This window comes from Notechis scutatus, chromosome Z (assembly GCF_049901735.1).
Source record: "Notechis scutatus isolate UNSWTSFEM ecotype Mainland chromosome Z, rNotScu1.2, whole genome shotgun sequence".
In the NCBI taxonomy this organism is placed as follows: Eukaryota; Metazoa; Chordata; class Lepidosauria; order Squamata; family Elapidae; genus Notechis; species Notechis scutatus.
This window is the reverse complement of record NC_142025.1, coordinates 103,195,892-103,215,746: the sequence shown is the minus strand read 5'-3', so window position 1 is coordinate 103,215,746 and position 19,855 is coordinate 103,195,892. Positions and strand designations below refer to the sequence as shown.

General features: G+C 43.1%; 1 protein-coding gene across 1 annotated transcript; it reads left to right on the top strand.

Annotated features, from left to right (window-relative positions):
• Positions 1 to 502: 502 nt before the first annotated feature.
• On the top strand, positions 503 to 19,809 carry NTF4 (neurotrophin 4). Its single transcript, XM_026669516.2, has 3 exons — positions 503 to 1,431; positions 7,492 to 7,852; positions 8,918 to 19,809. Exon 3 carries the CDS (start codon positions 8,937 to 8,939, stop codon positions 9,549 to 9,551), a length of 615 nt encoding a protein of 204 aa, XP_026525301.1. The 5' UTR covers positions 503 to 1,431; positions 7,492 to 7,852; positions 8,918 to 8,936; the 3' UTR covers positions 9,552 to 19,809.
• The last annotated feature ends 46 nt before the right edge of the window (positions 19,810 to 19,855 follow it).

The following is a 19,855-nucleotide window of genomic DNA, read 5'->3' as shown; positions in this document are numbered from 1 at the left end:
CAATAATCTTTAAGCTAGTGGAGAATTGTCATTTATTCTATTTATTACTTTTCTTGGCCATTTGGCCTGTGTTTATATTCCCTGAGTGCCATACAGAGATAGCATTCCCTGTATATTCTGAAGTAGTGGGCTACTTGAAAAGTTTTTGCCAGAATACATTTCATTAGTTTTCCACTTAGATTCCAATGAATGAGATTTGTTGCATGTTTATTTTCAAACTAAAGAGGCTTCAGAGGGTTTATTTCCCATACCATATGGCATTTGCAACCCACTAGTGTCAGAATCACACAATGGACAAGAACAGGCAGAAGAGACATTTCACTTGGACCTCAAAGTATTGGGGGGGAGTTAATATATAGACCCTTTTAAAATAAATTATCCAAGTATTCTCATTATGGATGTGCCTTATTTTGTTTTAATCTATCTTCCTCTTCCTTTAGATGGTTCTGGTGAAGAAGAAAGAGAAGGAGGAGATGGCTAGGGCCTCTTTGGATTTCTACGATTTTCCCGCCCTGAGTTCTACCTCCACGCGAGGGAGAGGGGGGGAGCCCCGGGCATAGACAACAGAGGGACGAGCTTGAACCTGATCGCCTCGGGTCTCTTCTCGGAAACCCCAGCCTGCAGGGGGGAGTTCCGGGTTTCGGGCTGGAAACGGGCCTGATGAACTGCTTGCCCAATGAGGAAGCCGGCTCCATTGCAAAAGGCAGGGGACTAGTCCTCATCAATCTCGACCGCCGTCGGTTCTCTTCTCTGTACCCCCTCGTCCCCCCACCGCTTTTGAAGTGAAACCTTGAAGACGCCGGTGGGGTGTGTGTCAGGTATGAGCTTCGGCCGAGGAAGGGGGGCGACGGCGGCGGAGCCTTTTCAGAGAGTGACAGCGGTAAGACAAACCCCGGGCCAGGCGGCGGTAGAGACTCAGCCAGGTAAGGAACAAGCAGGCACGCTAGGCAGAGGGTAGGAAGGAGGAAGAGAAAGTGGGGCTCTCCCACCGTCCACCTCCACGCCCGCCTGTCCGTCGCTCTCTCGTCGTTTTCTGCACGTTTGCTCTCTCCACTTCAGCGCCATCAGCCACCCTTCCGCCCGCCCCCTTCGGCATTTCTTCTCTACCCGATGCCTCCTGCTCGATCCTTCCTTCCCCATCCATCTCCGGCACCTCCAAACCAGTTCCGCCGGTCCTTCTCCATCGGGGTCTTTCCCATTCCCCCACGCGCAGCGGCGTCGCTTCATTCTCTCCTCTCTCTCCCGCACTCCCCCACCTCCAACTGAGGAGTGGAGCCTCCGTCGACTCTCGCCTTCCACACACCCCTGCCTCAAACTCCAGCAGCTTTTAGTGTGCTCGCCTGAACTGCAAAGCAGGGAATGGGATCCCGACGGTGCCGAGCTCTTCTTGGTGTTTGGAAGTCCGAAGAAGGCGTCCGGGGAACTTTAAAGGTAGGAGGCGAGTCGCGGTGAAGAGGTACTCTCGAAACCCATCTCCCTCGACTAGGTGCCCTCCATCTGGATGGGATTCCTAGCTGGAAAACTGATTGAAAGATGAGGGTAGTTGTCGCCCAATTCCTCCAGAGGGCATCAAGTTGAGGAAGACGGTGCTCTCCAGCCAGATGTCCAAGTTTCTCTTTAGGGCATCAGGAGGCCTGTACCCTCATCTAGTAGTGACTTCCCTGTAAAGCACACCACTAATAAGTGATTAGGCGCTATTTTCCTTCTCCCCAATATCCTCTCCTTTGCTGGGAGGCTGCCCTGCCTTCCTTTCTCAGAAAACCCACCCTAGTCCTCTAGGTAAATGGGTGGCATGCGGAGAGGGGAAAGGATATAGCCATAATCAATATGCCATCTTACACATTCCCACATTTGTCTATGAGCAGGACTAGATGGAAACCAGCTGGAGAGGCAAACAGAAAAGCGGAAATATCCCTGCCTGCTTTGGATTACCTGCTGGTGATGTAAAGCAGGATCTCTGGGTGCCTTGCAAGGAGCGCAATTTAATACTTAGGGAAAACAGGGTTGCTTCCCCACTGCAAAATCTCCTCCCTTTGCTTTGACTCTAGCAATGCACATGCTTTCCATAATGCTATAATGAGAAAAGTGGATGAGAATTTTGACCTCTGTAGCATGAGAAACAAAGACAAACTTGTACTTAAATCACCACAATTGCTAGACTGGAAGTGGGGTTAAAGATAGGTTGGATGTGATAGGTTGGAAGGTCGTTTTCTCCAGTATGGAGAAAGAATTTTAATTTTCCAATTCTAATTAACTAGCAGAACTAATTCCCATATTGTCTGGAAACTTTGGATATTATATGGTGATGTACCTGGAGAACACCAGAGAGGAACAGGTCTCATAGCAAGCTTTGTGAAATTCTTATGAGTTTGATGAATGGAGATAGGGCCTGGGGGCTCATTAATTCAATCATTCATTCCATTTCTATAGATCTCAGTCAAGAGATCGTGTAAGCTGCTCAGAGCCAAGTGACTCTGAGCAGCTTACAGTTCTAAAACTACAAAACAATAAAAATATCCCCCAAAATCACATCTGGCTGATCTTTTCCAAATAAGCTTGTTACTTAGAAAGCAAGTACATGGGGGAAATCAATCCATCTACATTCTCCTACTTTCCCATCTTCTAATTTGGATGGGCAAGAATATTATTTCACTGAAACCTATTAAGTGAAGAAAGTGAAACAATTTCTTAGCAATACTGGTTGGGACATAAGATTCAAGAGTAATTTATAGTTAAGACATCAGTCAGTAACAGTGAAATACATTTAAACTGTACTGAAATACATTTATACTAATTGCAGATAGCATATTAATTATTAAGTATAGTTGATCAGACCTGAAAGAAATATTAAAATATATCTATTACATATTCAGTACAAGTCAGCTGGTGACTTTTCCTTTAATGTACATGTACGTTTGTGCTTCTCAGATATGTATTCATCATTGGAATGTATAAATAGTGCTAGAATGATACATGGGAATAATTGCGTATGGCTGAAACAAAAGTTTAAAATGTTGATATGGTTCTTTCATGTTCTTCCTAATTTGTGCTCCCAGATTTAAATCACTGCCTAAATAGAATCTTAAGGAAATAGCTCCTAGATTCCCTACCCCTGCTGGCCTTCTGCACAAGCCTACATTTTCAATCTTCACTAATCTTAATTATTCTTAGATACCCAACTGTGTTACTAAGAATACTTGTCAGAACTATTTAAAATTTCTACTTGTTAAAATTAGAGAATGTTGCAAACAACATTGAATTCAAGAATAGAGTAACTTTGTGCACATTCAGACTTTATTTTCAATATCAAAACTGAACTGAGGTCACTATCACTTTTACCTAAGGACCATTATTGGCTACTCATTTTTTCATTTCTGCCACTTAATTGAGGTAAAAAAAATGCAGTGTTCTTATCATAAAGCCCTTAGCACTTTAGAAGCCCTTTTTTGCTGATTAGTTTTACGCTAAGATACCAGATATCCATGAGCATAGGGGTGTCACACTTGATTTCTTCGAGGTCTGGATCAGCATTGTACTTCTCTGCGGGCCAGCCATGGGGGGAAGGACATGAGAAGGACACCTCCTGCAGCAGTCTGCTGGCCAAAACAGGGCGCAGGGGGCTGCATGCAGCTCCCCGTGTCACATTTTGGCCAGCAGAGTGCTGTAGGAGGTCATCCAGGCCCAAAGGGGCACCGGGAGTCAGTCTTTGCTATTCCCAGGCTGGCCCCACAGGCCAAATTTAAGCCTACATGCTGGATCTGGCTCCAGTTTAACACCCCTGCACTAGCAGTTACTTGGGGTCAACTTTCAGAGCAGTTCTTGGATCCTGTGTATCCAGATTGCATCTTAGCCCAAATTGATTAAAGGTTTTTGAGCTGTGTGATCCATAGGTTTGGACTCTTTTTTAAAGTGACTCCTGAAGTCCCAAAGTCATTCTCAGCTTCAAAGCAGTCCAAATTCTGTCCTTAAATCCTCTAGGATTCGCTAGGATCTGCATGCAAAATTGTTCGACTGGGGTATCTCAAGGGTTACTACAAAGTGGGAAGCCAGAGCATTCCTATACAGAGTTAAATGGGAATGGATATTTCCTCATTTTGATATCCCAGATTTTTTGGCTCATGCCTGAAAGTCAGATAAGGCTATGTTATCATATAAAGGGGAAAAGATATTTGTACATAGAACTAAGGTGGAGACTTGGACAGGACTATCAATGGACCATGGTTAAAAAAATCAAAGAGTTGATCACAATGATGTGATTGTAATTGTTTTTGTGTACACCATGATGCAAGTTAAAAAAAAAAAAGATGGACTACAATCCCTATTACGGCCAATTCTTGACATTTTAAAGCAAATCTTCTGGAGCCCCCACAAGATATGGTTAAAAATAGGATAGGATAAATAGATCCTATGGAGAGATTACTTGAGTTCTAAGTGAATAACCAATTTAAGTAAATAATTCTTTGCATAAAAACCTAGTTGGTCTATGTATCATATGTCCAAATATTTCAAGTGATTATATCAGGCACAGAATTTAAATGTTTAAAGTTTCAACTTCCTTTTAAGCAAATGTTAGTTTGGTTTACCTACCATGCCAAGTCAAGGCTCAATTGTAATTTACTGAATAAAACATGATTGGCTGGGATGAAAGACTACATTAACTATTAACCACGATTGCAAATCATAATGCAAGACGCTAAGCCAAAACAAATCAAACCATATGGAGGCTTAAGCTCAGGATGTGAACTCTACTAATGTTAATGTGTACCTGGGAAGGCTAGTGATGAATCTCCAACTATATTTTGAATGGAGGTGGGGATGGTGCTGAAAAGCACTGAATGCTTATCTCATTTAAACTGATAGCAGGACCTTGATTGTATTATACAGAGTTCTGTGCTTCCTTCAGGCAGAAACTCATATAGGCTAAAGAGGTGGTGTGCTGAGCAACAGGTGTTTTTCTCCCCTCTCCCACAAATGAACAATTGATTTTGCCGCCAAAGCTGGCTATTTGGCAGCTTTGCTCCTTGGAATTGAATGGGAGCATCTCCCCCAGAAAAAGAAATTCATACATGCTTAGATGCAATTCTTGCCAAAGTATCTAAAAAGGCCAAGATCTCTCTCCCTGTCATACTACCAGACAGGAAAAAAAGAGGAAAGACAGAATGAATGGAATACCAAGAGCTTTCTGTATAGAGCTTCAAGCCAGAACTGTGGACATCTTTGACATAGTTAAGGCTCCCTCCTTGTTGAGTGGTATTGCAGCAGAAGAGCACGTTGGAGCCTGCCCAGCAATAAGCTACACATACCTCCTTGAAGCAGGGGCTGGTTCCCCTGCCTTAAGTGCCTGAAGCTTTGCATCACAGCCCCCACTCTTTCCCATGGGAGGGAGCAAGGTCATGAGCGTTGGGCATTGTGGGAAAAATGCTTATGCAAATAGCCTAAGGGTCGGCTTAACATTGTTTGCTTAGCCACTAGACACCACTCCTCTTTCACAAAACCCAAGAGTCCAAGTTTCACCCGTTTGTAAGTCAGAGAAACCTGCATATGTTCTAAGACAAACTCTTTTTTCTTATACGGTATTACATTCTTTTTATTTTGCTCTCCTTTTCTCTCCCTGCCATTCACATGGGATAAGGGAACTTGTTTCTCTGGACCCACATGCTCATTTGGTCCCATCCTATTTCTCCCCCTTCAGCATTAGCCATGATGCATATTTCATGGGTTTAGTTTAGCCTAGGCTAGTGTGGGTGGGGGGGGGGAGAAAGGGAGGGGAGATAGACCCAGTGTCAGTTTCAAAGGCAGGAGGGATTAGCTACCCTCCAAACCCATCCGCCCCCTGTGGTAGTTCTCTCCAGATGTTGCTACATCTGGATCCCATTCCTATGGCTCCCGTCAGCAGCTGTAGAATTTGCAGGCATCACCAGCTGCCCTTGGGATGGGGTACAGCAGTAGGTAAAAAAGATGCTTAATCGGTTCCCTTTTCCAGTGGCCAAGGGCAGGTGCCGCAGGAGGGGATACTTTAGGACATAGTCTCTACCTTCATGGCTTGTTCAGCTTCTTGATTTGTGATTTCAAGAGAAGAATATTCTTAACCTGTGGCACAAGAAAGATTTTTCAAAAAATCTATAGTCTCTGCAGCTTCTTTCTTCTGACTAGTGCTCTCCCAGTTTCGTTCATCTTTAATGTCCTGTTGACTAGTTATATTGAGAGCTAAGTGGTACCAATTGGGGGATTAAGGGTAAATCCCCTGGATGCTATTCCATACTGGAGGAGGGGGAGAACCTTTGAAAGTTTGAGTTTAACACCTAGTATCCTTGCCAACATACTGAAAGCCTCTTTTGGCTGGGGGGGTGGGGTGGGTGAGAGCATGACACAGGAATTGTAATCTAACAGGAATATTTGGAGGCTGGCAGTTTAGTTATAAAAAATAATTGGGTAGTGTTATGGAGTCTCCAAGAGCTAATTTGATGTAATGGTTAAGACATCAGACTAGAAACTGGGAGAGCATGAATTCTAGTTCTGTCTTAGGCACAAAGGCAACTGCGTATCTTTGGACTAGTCACTTTCTCTTGCTCCTAGAAAGGAAGCAATGGCAAACTATTTCCAAAAAACTTAACAAGAAAACTTCAGGGACTTGTCCAGGCAGTTAGCAAGAGTCAACACTTACTCAAAGGCACATACAGAAAGTCAGTGGGGAATATTTTTTAAGGAGTTGTATGAATGTCTAGTCAGTGCCAGGAATCCAACTTGTAAAAGGCAGTTTCGTTAAATATTTGCAACATATTTCTCAGCACCTTTTGAACATTTCCATTTGTCTTGGCCCATTGTCTCAGATGTGATTGTGGAATGTATCGTTTCTGAAAAACTTATATTTCTGTTCCCTTTGGCTTTTCCTGATGCAGCAATTGCAACTTTCATGCTTTGGGTTGAAAGACAGTGGTTTTATAAAAGATGATAGTTGGAAAAGATAACATTAATTCAGGGTTTCAGTGGAAACAAATATAGCCAGGTTTAACCTGGATCTAAATTGTGGTCATTTAAGTCTGGGACATGGTTTTATATGAGCAATTTTAAAATAGCATATTCTATTTAGGAGCTCTCATACCAATAGCACTCAATGTAAAATAATGTAATTTACATTAATTTTCAAATGTATTCAAAATATAGGACCAGCCTCAATCTGACCAACCTTCTGAGATATATGTCAGCTAGATTTTATAAGTATATAGATTTTCTAGCCTGCTACATTTTGTAGAATATTATAAACCTTTTGAATTTTTGCAGTCTAAGCAACTTTTACAAGTTGATGTACTCTAGCTGTTGGTGTGTATATCTCTCTCCTCTACGCTGCCGCCCCCAAATCCAATTTGGAAATACGAATTTTAATCCAACATCTAGATGACAAATGATTACAGGAGACTTTGCTGGAACAAAGTCAGGATGGTAGTTTAACGTTCTCTTCATTGAGAGGGTGTTGTTTCCCTCTTTTGCCAGATCCTATGAGTGACATCAAATTCTCAGCAAAATCCATATTCTTCCACATCTTCCTATTGCCATCCCTTCTCAACAGTGAGGCAATTTTTTTACCTCTGGGTGAGGGACCATTCTCTTTGCTATCTCAGCAGAAGCAAGGATACAGCATGAGATTTGATGGGACCTGAGAAGTCCCGTCTTTCAGACACATGAACAGCAAAGAATCACAAGTGCCTGTGAGAGACACGACAACAAAAAGACTGCCATTACAACACAGGCTGGCTTGCATCACCAAATATCCAAGCAAGACCCCACTCGGGGGGGTCATGAATAAAGCCCAGAATCTGCTTGACTGTGGCCGAAGGAAGGCTTGAAACCACAGGTAATCCTCCCACCCACTTTTGTCTATGTACTTTTATTGCACTTTTGTCTATGTGTTTGTTATTCCTAAACCAAGCTGGATTCCTTTCCTTTTGGAAGAAAAAATATGTAGTATTTATGAGAATTGCACACACATTAAAAATGATGTACATTTTTATCATGCAGAATGGCTTCAGATTCCACATGAGCACAATGCCTCTTCTGAAAGCATGCATGAGTTTTTTTAACCTTCTGAACTTAAAAAGTTTAATGAACCAAATTGTTCAAGGGTGCATCTTTAAGTCTTAAAGTTCCTTTAATGAATAGCAAAGAGATGTACTCATATGAGATCTGAAGATTTCTGAATCATTTCTGAAGTATGCAGTGCCTTAGTGTTTTTTATAATTATCCTAATGAAAAAAGAATTTCTGGGAGATGAAAAACTACTAATGGGCTTTTTTATGGGAATGATAAGAAATATAGTTTACTGGTATCTGGCATAGATTGAGATTTATACAAGTAAGACTGGCTTTAATCTAGCATTTAATACTTTAATTCAGTATTTAATACTTCTAGCACTTCATACCTGATTACTAACAACTATGAATTGGAGATACTGAGCTGTGTTTAGCTCAATATTAGCTAACTAATCTCATAATTATTTTGCTGATAACATCAGATTTTTTTTATAAACTAAGTCCAGTCTGGACAGCCTTACTGTGAATCTCCAATCTGAACACCAAGAGGCTGGAAAACATGATACACTGGAAGTCCTATTGTTCTCAGGGATTTTATATAAGAAAAGCAAATATGCCAACTGAAATGCCTCTGAATGAACTACCTGAGCTTATTTTTGCTTCAGCGAGATGCTTAATGGAATATCTGAGACACTGCATTCTGGGAAGAATTAAGATGGATGCTGCAATTGTATCACATGAGATCCTCTTAGATAAGGGTTTTCTTAATCTTAGAATGGAATTGGCCCAGCTAGAAAAGTGGAGGATGATGGAAAAGGAGAAGAAAGGGGATGAGAGGTGATAGCTGATGATCAATATCAATTTATTGTTGCTTTCTTTTTTCTGCATAGGTCCCCGCTGTGCAGAGTGATGCTTATTCTGTTCCATGCCATGGTCACCCCATTGCTCTGTGTCATCCAGGCTGCCCCCCTTCCCAACTCCTATATCCTCTTTAACACCACTGATACTCTCTGGGCTGAGACTCCCCTGAGGGATTGGGACCTCTTCTCTCCACGTGTCACTCTGTCTAACCAAGCTCCCGAAGAGCCCCCCTTGCTTTTCCTCATGGAGGACTCCAATACCCATCCTGGACAAGCTGCTAATAGAACATTCAAATCCAAACGGTCATTGGAAGGGTCCCTGCGCCGGGGAGAAATGTCTGTATGTGACAGTGTTAATGTGTGGGTGACAGACAAACGGACAGCTGTGGACATCCGTGGCAAAACGGTGACAGTGCTGTCTGAGGTCCAGACGCTTACAGGCCCCCTCAGGCAATATTTCTTTGAGACCAAGTGTAATCCAGCTGGCGGAACTGTGGGTGGTTGTCGGGGTGTGGATCGACGCCATTGGATCTCTGAGTGCAAGGCTAAACAGTCTTACGTGAGGGCTCTGACTATGGATTCTGACAAGATTGTTGGTTGGCGCTGGATCCGGATTGACACTTCCTGTGTCTGCACCCTACTCACACGCACTGGTCGGACGTAGGAAAAAAGGGCATAGACCATGAACTCATTTTGGCCAATCAAAGCATGGCCAGCTCTCTTAATATATTCAGTCATGGATTGGAATAATTTCTAAATTTAACTCAGCTTTCGTTGGCCAAAGTATGTGTGTGTTGTATGTGTGTGTATGTGTGTGTTTGCATGTACATGTGCCTGTGTGATTAACAACTTCTGGGCTTCACTGCTGATTCCATTTGTGCTGCAGCAAAACCAAGGGAGAGGTATGCCATTATGACCTTAAGCTCTGGGTATTTGCTGCCCAAGTGGAAGAACCCTGGTTTCTCTTGTTGAAAGGGCTGGAAGGGGAACTTTAAAGCCCTACTTGGGGAAAGTTAGGTATTGTTATGGCTGGAGGACTGCATTATTCATGCAAATTGGTGGATAGTTCAAAAGAAATTAGTGGGTCTTTTGCAATCAAAAGGATCTCAGTGATTGTGATCCAGGCATAAGTATCAATGTCCTTTTCTACAATCCTCAGGAACCTTGCAAATCACAAGGGCCACCCCTCCCCCCCATGTTTTTCCTTCTGTGCACTCTCAGGATTTTTCAAAATGTCTACCCTCGGGGAACATTTCCCATTTCCACACATCTGCCAAGGATTCCCTGCAAATGATTAAAAAGTTTTTTTAGGGCATGTTTGAAAGTGCATTGTCTGTACATGTGTGGCCAGCAGCCACACCTGCTGAGCCTCACCTCCATTCTGTGCACACAGCCTAGAACTTTAGAGAATGCATTGGAAGGGAAATTAAGACGTTGTGGGAGGTTCATCCACCTTTACCAAGCTATGTCTTGAAAAAACATTTGATTCACTACTGAAGGCCTTTGGAATAGTTTTGAAAAGCAGTCTCTCAGGCAGAAAATGTTTACTTCCGGAATTCATTCTTTTTCCAGTTTACCCCTCTCTTTCTATTTATTACCGCATCTCCATCTCTTTGTCTGTGATGCAATCCTGTCATTTTATTAACTTATTTGTGTGCATTTATTCTGTGGGAAAATAATTTCTAGGGGAATGTGTGTATGTGTGTGTGTGTGTGTGAGAGAGAGAGAGTATGTGTTGGGGGGATTAAAAGTAAAGTTCTCAACTTCCTCTCCATTGTCATGAATATTTACTTTTGAGGGCTGGGGAATGGAGGCAGAGGAAGCCAGTACAAGCAAACCTTGAATTGTGTCCAGTCCATCCTGACACCCCAGTTCAGCCTTTCTAATATTTTTGGTTATTAGTTCATTTGAAGTGCCCACAGGCTCTCCACCTGAGTCACTGTTTGGATTGCTCTGTGACCTTCAATGCCACCTGGAAGCTGAAAATAACATTTGCAGAGTCCTAATCGGAGTCAAGTTTTCATGAAACATTCATGGAATTTTCTTAGAAACAGTACAGAAGCAATTTGCCATTATCACAGTCTGAAATTAGCTTTCAACTTTTAAGTCTAACCCATGTTTCTCAGTTTCAGTGACTTTCAGATGTATGGACCAACTGGGGGAATTCTTGGAGTTTAAGTCCACACATCTGAAAGTCACTGAGATTGAAAAACATTGGTATAGACACTACCCTGAGATTTCTTGAAGTTTCCCATCAAATTATATCCAGGCTCAACCCTATTTAGCTTCTGAAACTAGAGATCAACCAGATGCTTCCCTCAAAGGTAAACAACCTTCCTCTGTACAGGTGCTATATTTAACATTTTGGGAGTGAGAGAGGCTGAGAGCTGCACACATTCTATCAGAACTATCAATTTTCAGTAATCATTGTCAGATGAAGTACAAAAACATATAATTTAGATGTTGCTGCCCACTCTGGTTTAGGTATGGATATTTTTAGTATTAAGAGCATGCTGTGGACTAAAACCAACATTACCAAACATAAGAGAAATCATATATGAATTTATGTCCAGTATTAATCTGACTAGATTGTACAGCACCAGATTATTGCTTAATCTTGCCAAATTATAAGATCCTACTCTAAAGAATTTTTAAAGCTATCAAAGGGAAACATTTCAACAATGCGCTAAATATCATAGTACCATACTGAGATTTTGACCTTTTGTTTCTATCAAATAGTTGTCAATAGAAAAACTTAATGCAAGTGTCAACTGTAACCCTTTCGGTGTCATTTGGATTTAAAAGGGAGAAGCTGATAGAATAGGAAAAAGAACAGTGAGAAGAAGAGAATGTAACTTAATGGATAAAACTGGAGGAAAGTATAGCCTAATGACTGAAGGTAAACATGTATATTATTAATGTTAAAAAGGATCTCAGGGTACAAGATTGGTGGTACTGTAGGCATTTGATTTAGAAAGGCTTAATAAAAATTCCTTTCTTAATACTACTAGGGATAAGTGTGGATCATTATACATGTTATATAGCCAGAATAGCATCTCCAATGAAAAAGAAGCAACTCAGCTTTGACAAGCTCAGAAAAAACTCCAAATTTTGCAAACACTCTTGAGGAAAATAAAATTTAAAAGAGAAAGAAAAACACCCAGTAAGATGGAGGCATCTGTGGAAAAAAATGAACTAATTTAAGAAGGACAGGATAGATGTATGCTCCAGTTCTTTGTAATGCAGTTCCCATTTATTATGAATTTGAAGATTATCCCAAAATTGAGCACTTGGCACTCACTTTGGAATTATAAGAATGATTGCTTGCGTGATAATGATATAGGTAGTCGTTAATCATAATGCAACTTGCTCATTAGAGTTGTAAGTCGCAATGGTTGTAAAGTGGATCACCACTTGACCGGATCCATTTTTATGAACAGCATTAAGTTGACTCTATTATTTGCTATGTTCTGTTTTTGTTGAAAAGTGTAAGTAACTTACAGTTTTCAGTCTTAATTTGTGATCATATGACTGCAGGATGCTGCAAACAGCCATAAATGTGGGTCAGTCCCTAACACTTGAAATGCAGTCACATGACCATGTGGAGTGGGTAGCTGTCAGAGCTTTGGAACTACCGTATTTTTTGCTCCATAAGACACACTTTTTTGTCTCCCAAAAGTGGCTGGAAATGTCTGTGTCTTATGGAGTGAATATTGCTGAAGCCCTGCTGGCTGTCACCCTTCAGCCATGTTTGGCCTCCATGCATCCCGTTTTGGGCCTCTGCATGCCCCATTTTTGGCCTCCAAAGCACCCTGTTTTTGGCCTCCCTGTGGTCTGTTTTCGGCCCAAAACAGGCGGTGGGGTTTGTCACCGCTGCTCCCCATCAATCCTCGCCACCTGGAACGGGCTGTAAATGGGATGCACGGAGGTGGCAATAGGCGAGGATCTGCATGATGGTGGCGACCGATGGCAGAAATTCTTGCCACCTGGAAAAACTGATTGGCGGTATTCCGGGAGGCCCATCCAACTGCCAATCAGATGCTCGTGCTAAATCAGGCTGCTATAAAGTGCTGAAGCTCACCAGGCTGTTTGCTGTTTGCTGCAAGGATGCTAGCCAGATAAATACCAGATGGATGCTGGGAAGCAGATGCAGATTTTTTTTCTTGTTTTCCTTCCCAAAAGCTAGATGTGTCTTATGTTCTGGAGCATCTAATAGTGCAAAAAATATCATAGGTTATTACTATTGTTTGGGTGGTCCCTTGTAACTTTGAATGGCTGCTAAGTGAATGGTTGTAAGTTGAGGACTACTGTACTCTTTGCAAAAGAACTGCAAAACCACCATTCTTTGACCCAAAATCTTTCAGGTAGTTACATGTATTTGCTCCATAAATAACATTTCCCTATAGAAAAATGAATAATTGGGTTTTCCAATACTATGCAGACTAGAATAGAAAATTTAATTTTTGGACAATCTGGGCGGTCAAAATTGTTTTATGGGGAATTAGAGCAAAAAAGCTTCATTTGGTGCAGCTATTATATTTTCCTACTCAGCTCCCCAACTTTGTTCAAGGTATTTACCAGCTTGATCATGCCAATTTTGTCCTTATAGGGTCCTAAACAGAGTTGCTGCTGTCAATATGCACAAGCTTCCCACTTTTCGGTATTCCTGGATATCACTAAGTGATTTCTCGCATCCTCATTTCAGTCTTTGTCCCATTATATGGTGCTTTAAGCATCTCAAAGCAGTTGCTGCTATGCTCACTCTCCTTTGCCAGGTTGCTTGTGATGTGTGCGGGAGGGCAAAGTGTGTGGGTCAAAGAGAGGCCTGCTCCCTCTCCTTGCAAGGAGACCCGGCTTTCTAACCAAAGCATCCTCAGCTATAGGATGGGAGATGACCAGGAGAGGAGGGGCAAGGGGATGGTGGATGGGCTGCTGGTGGCCGAGTGCTAATGCAGAACTTCCCTCAGACCCTCCCTCCCTCTCATAATCTTCCTTCCTTCCCATCTTCCTTCCCTTCTTCTCATTCCCTTCTTCCTTCCCTCCTTCCTTCTCCCCTTCCTCCCTCCTCTTCCCCCTCCTCCTTCCCACTCTTTCTCCTTCTCCTCCACCCTAACTCCTCCTATCCTTACCTTTTTCTGTTCTTTCTTCCTTCCATCCCCCTCCCTCCTTCTCATTCCCATCTCCTTCTCTCTGTCAACTCTGAAGTGAACCTGGCTGAAGCCATCTTTTCCTGCCTCACAGTTGCCATGAAGCCTAAAAAAGGAGGGTGGGGGGAAGTAAATAGCCCAGCTTACAGTCAAAATAAAAAGTTTTCCTTTGGGAATCAAGATCAGCATACAGGTTTGCCACTAGGAGTTTCTTGAGCACTTGGCATACCAGCGTCTCAGTAAAGATGAGAATGTTATCTAAGTATACAAGGACCTCCTTGTGTTCATGCAGCACCTCACTGATTAGTTGCATAAATACTGCAGGATCTCCCTGCAGCCCAATGGCATGACTTTAAATTGAAAACTTCCGAGGGGGCAATTGAATCAATGAAGTGTTGCATGAACACCTATACAAGGAGGTCCTCATATACTTAGATGACATTCTCATCTTTACTGAGATGATGGAAGAACACATCAAACTGGTGTGTCAAATGCTCAAGAAACTCCTAGTGGTGAACCTGTATGCTAAATTATGTAAATGCAAGAGTTGGCTTAATGTCAGCATTCCAAGTAATGCACCAATTGAAAGTAGAATTCAGAGGCAGGTAGATTCTTCTAAGAACATGTTTATTTGGTACATCATATCAGCACAGCTGGTGAAAGACAACTCTGAAAGTTCCTGTGGTTTTCACCTAATTAAAAGATTAATACTTCCTCCCTCCCCAGTGTCATCAGTTACATTGTCCAATGAATATGTCTGGCAGGCTCCTCTCTTCCTTCATCAGCCACCTGTTACGATGATCTTGGTTCCCATAGGAAAACACTTTATTTTGACTGTAAACTAGGCTATCTACTCCCCCCTTCTTTCTCAGACTTCATGGCAACTGTGAGGCAGGACAAGATGGCTTCAGCCAGGTTCGCTTCAGAATTGACAGTAAAGTTCGAGCAAGTGGCTGGGAGATTGCGACAATGTCCAGAGAGATAACTAGTCTACTTCTTCAAAGAGGGCCTGGACCATGAGCTGCTAAATGCATGTACTTACTGAGTGATCCCTGACCAGATCCACAAGTGCTATTGGATGGCAGTAGTGATGGACCTCAAGCTAAAACAATACAAGCAACGTGGAGCCAAGCCTAAGACCCAACCGGAGAAGTGACAACTGGGGAGGTGATCAATCCCCGGTCAAGCCGCTGACGCTTCCAGTGGAGTTCATAGCCACCCATCAAATACTTTTGCTGTGGCCAGGTCAACCCCTTAAATGGACCCTAGAATGCCAAAAGGCATTTGAGACACTCAAAAGACTATTTGCCAAAGAACTGATCCTTAAGGACTCAGACCTGGATCAAGCATTGTGGTCCAAGCAGATGCCAGTGATGTAGCAGTGGTTGCAGTCCTCCAAAAAAAATGTGGAGGGGAACCTCCACATGTGCATACACCTCCAGAAAACTAACAGAGACTGAAATGAGATGGACAATGTGGGAAAAAGAAGCATACGCAGTCTGCTGGGCTCTACTAACCTGGTGCCACTTCCTTAAAGGGAGCCAAATGCCATTTGAAGTATAGACAAACAAGAAGAACCTGGAGGCACTTAGGACCCTGCGGAAGCTCTCCCCTAAGCAGATTTGATGGGTGCAGTATTTCAACTGCTTCAATTTCACTTTAAAATACATCTGGGAGGGCCTTTTAGCTGATGCTTTGTCACGAATGCCACAATACAACAGCAAGCGTGAGGAGGTGGTCCACGCTATGATGCCCCACCAAGGAAGCCAGCCAAGCCACTACCAGACAACAAATGCAGAGACAAAAACCTGATGAGGGAGGCGGTTTGACTCAACAGCTGAAAACTGAGCTACCCACTGATTCATGGAACGGAGACAACAAGGAGTTAATGACCCTCAGAGACAGACTAGTCTGGAAGGGCTCCAAACTGCATAACCCCAGCAACCTGTGCCTCCAAATACTGGAAAGGAGCCATTACAGCAAGCAGGCAGGCCACTGGCTTCCTTAAAACCCTGTAATTGGCCAGGAGACAGTTTTGGTGGCCAAAGATGAAAATGGACATCAAGGACTATGTCAACAGCTGCGCTACCTGTGCCACAATGAAAAAACAACCAGGGAAGCCCTGAGGACTGCTCCAGCAACTGGATGACCCTTCCTGACCATGGGATGAAATAGCCATGGATTTTACAATAGACTTCCTGAGAGTGTGGGAAACGCTGTCATCTGGACAGTGATTGACCTCTTCTTGAAGCAAGCCCACTTTGTAGCCTGCTCCAGTCTCCCATCAGCCCACAAGCTGGCCAAACTATTTGTGAAACACATTTACAGGCTGCACAGTGTCCTGATGAGAATCATCTCCAACTGGGGTGGGGTCCAAATTACAACCAAATTCTGGACAGAATTTGTAAGGTCCATTGGATCTTCCCAGGGGCTTAGCTCTGCCTTTCATCTGAGTACTAATGGAGCCGCGGAATGTATGAATGCCGCGGAATGTATGAATGCATGGTAGAACAGTACTTGAGGTGTTGCATTAATTATCAATGAACTAATTGGGAAGACCTGCTACCTTTTGCTGAGGTGGCGTACAATGCAATGCACAGCAGCACTGGGTTAACCCCTTTCCAAATCACAAGTGGTATGGATGCCTGAACTCCCCAGAGAGTGACCCTCCTTCATGACCTTAAATGAGTGGATGAAGTTACTAAGGAAAGTGTGGGAGAATGTAAACATGCCCTTCAGGAAACTGCAAAGAGCCATAAATACAAGCCGATAAACATAGGTCCCTTCAATCACCCTTTCAAATAGGGAATAAGGTTTACCTCTCTACCAAGAATTTAACTTTAAAACTACTCTGCAAAAAGCTAGGACCAAAATTCATAGGTCCCTTCCCACTGTGAAGATCATTAACCCATCACAATGGAGCTGAAGTTTCCCGCCTGCTAGGAAAAGTGCATCCAGTATTCCATAGCAGCTTGTTAAAGCCAGCAATAGGGTCTTAGCTGAGACCAGTAGACTGGACTGCCCCAAAGCCGATCGTTGTACAGGAAGAAATGCATCATGAGGTAAAGCAAATCCTAGACTCTAGACTGTATAAGGGAAAGCTTCAATACATGGAAGGGGTACCTGTTGTCCAAAGCCACGTAAAGAGCTGGGATGTAAAAGCAGATAGACCAACTAAGCAATTTTATTATAAATACCCTCAAAAACCAAAAGTATCTCCGGGGGAGGGAGGAGTGGATTATTGAAAATCTAATTCCTCTCCATTTGAATTTTTCAGGAAATTCTCTCCAATTAAAGGGGAGAGGTCCGACTGTCAACTCTGAAGTGAACCTGGCTAAAACCATCTTGTCCTGCCACACAGTTGCCATGAAGCCTGAGAAAGAAGGGGAGGGGGAAGTAGATAGCCCAGCTCACAGTCAAAATAAAGTGTTTTCCTGTGGGAACCAAGATCATCGTAACAGGTGGCTGGTGAAGGAGGAGACGAGCCTGCCAGCCATATTCATTGGACAATGTGACTGATGACACTGGGGAGGGGGGAAGTATTAATCTTTTAATTAGGTGAAAACCGTGGGAACTTTCAGAATTGTCTTTCACCAGCTGTGCTGATATGATGTAGCAAATAAACATGTTCTTAGAGGAATCTACCTGCCTCTGAATTCTACTTTCAATTGGTGCATTACTCGGAACACTGACTCTCTCCCTCCCTCCCTTCCCTCCTTCCTTGCTTCTCATTCCCAACTCCTTCCTTCGTCCACGCTCGGGAAGGGATAAGGGGAGGGAGAGAGATTGGCAGTGCTGCTGGTGGATGTGCCACTAGCGGCTGTGGCTTTCCATGTGGGGGCAGGAACAATTCCGGAGAAAGGGAAGCCTTATGTGCTGCGAGGACAGGCCAGCAAATGTGCCATGGAGTCTTGTGGTGCCATCTCGGCTGGATTGTGGTCAGCCTTAGATCTGACCAATGGGGCAAACTGGAAGCCAGCAAAGGGCCACCCCACTGCCTCAACCAAAGGGACGCCTGCGAGGGCAGCGAGGCCAGACCAGCGAGCGGAGCATGGAGGTGCTGGTGGCAGCACAAGGCTGATCTAAAATTTGTGGCAGCCATCTGAGCCGGAACATGGTGAGCCTTAGATCTGACCCATGGAGCTCCCAGAGCCAGCAAAGGGCCACCCCGCTGCCTCAGCCCCACCTCCTGGGCATGCGCACAGAAGGCGGTGAGTGCTGGCTTCGTAGGTGAAAAGGAAGTGCTCAGAATGCAGTCACCCTGCAGAGTGAGATGGTCCCCAGGGATGCCAGGTCCTATGCACTCTCCACTGCCTGTGCAAGGGCTCAGTGTGCAGGGTGGAGGTGGCCCCTTGCCGGCCCCACAGATCTAAGGCTGACTGCATTCCGGACTGGATGGCTACCACCAGATTGTAGATCAGCGCCCGGCTGGCCTATTACTATTACTATTAATCTTCCATTCTTCCTTTGACTCATCTCCTCCCACTCATGACTGTATGATTGTAACTTTGTTGCTTGTAACCTTACGATTTTTATTGACTGTTTCCTAGTTTGATTTGATTGCTTATTGTACCGTATGACTATTATTAAGTGTTATAGCTTATGATTCTTGATGAATGTATTTTTTCTTTTATATACACTGAGAGCATTTGCACCAAGACAAATTCCTTGTGTGTCCAATCACACTTGGCCAATAAACTATTCTATTCTATTCTATTCTATTCTATTCTATTCTATTCTATTCTATTCTATTCTATTCTATTCAGCCCGGTCTACCCAGTATGAGGAGGAAACATCAGGCCAGCATGGCTTCATCCCTAATCTACCCAATTCAAAGAGGAAACATACCAGGAGTTTGGGGAATATCATTAAGCTGCTATGCCCACCCAGTCGACCACACCCATGCAGTTGGCCATGCCCACCTGCCCACCCTGAGGTCAACCACAGCCCTGATGCGGCCCTTAATGAAATTGAGTTTTGACACCCCTGCTATACAGCATAAAACATTCTCAGATAAGTGTAATTCCAAGCTGCAATGTGGGGTCTCATCAACAAAGGGCAAAATCAGATAGCAATTTTTATCTGGAAAGGAACCAGTTGCAGTGCTATAATCTTAATTCATTCCTCCTGTATATTTTTCTGTGCATCCAGATCTCTAATTTATTCAGATTTTTTCTGCATTAATTAATTTTTCTGCATTGATGAATTCATTAAGTAATTATGCCCCCCTACAAGAGGACTCTGGATACTTTGCATTATGGATTTACAAACATATTTTAGACATTGAAAAATGAGACACTACATTTAATTGCTCACAAAACATCTTTTAATATATTCTTATGGCCTTCTTTGATCCATTTTTGTTGCTAATACAGCTATTTTCCTTCTGTTCAATTGTGATTTGCCACTGCCTCCTTCCTAAGGTTGAGAGGAAGCGACTGGCTGAAGATCACCCAACTAGCAGGGTGTCCAAGGCAAAACTAGAGTTCATGTTCTTCTGGTTTCTAGACTGATGCCTTAACTTACCCACTACACCAAACTGGTTCAGAAATGCTAAAAGGCTGAGACGTTGAAGACAAAAACCAACCAGTTGGACTTGAGTAGTATACTGAGTCTCAAGTCACTTTAAAGACTAAATATTTTAAATGTAGGATAACATAGCGTTAAACTTCAACATAGCTGTCACCATAAGATTTCCATTGCATTTTCCATCAAGTTCACTGGCTGGGGAATTCTGGGAATTTAAGTTTAAGTAATCTTCAAATTGTCAAAGTTCAGATACACTGATCCAGACACGAGATAATTGTAGTCTTGCCAAATC

Bases quoted from the DNA above. Each gene is read 5' to 3' on its own strand.
- NTF4 (XM_026669516.2), top strand. From the start codon at position 8,937: ATGCTTATTCTGTTCCATGCCATGGTCACCCCATTGCTCTGTGTCATC.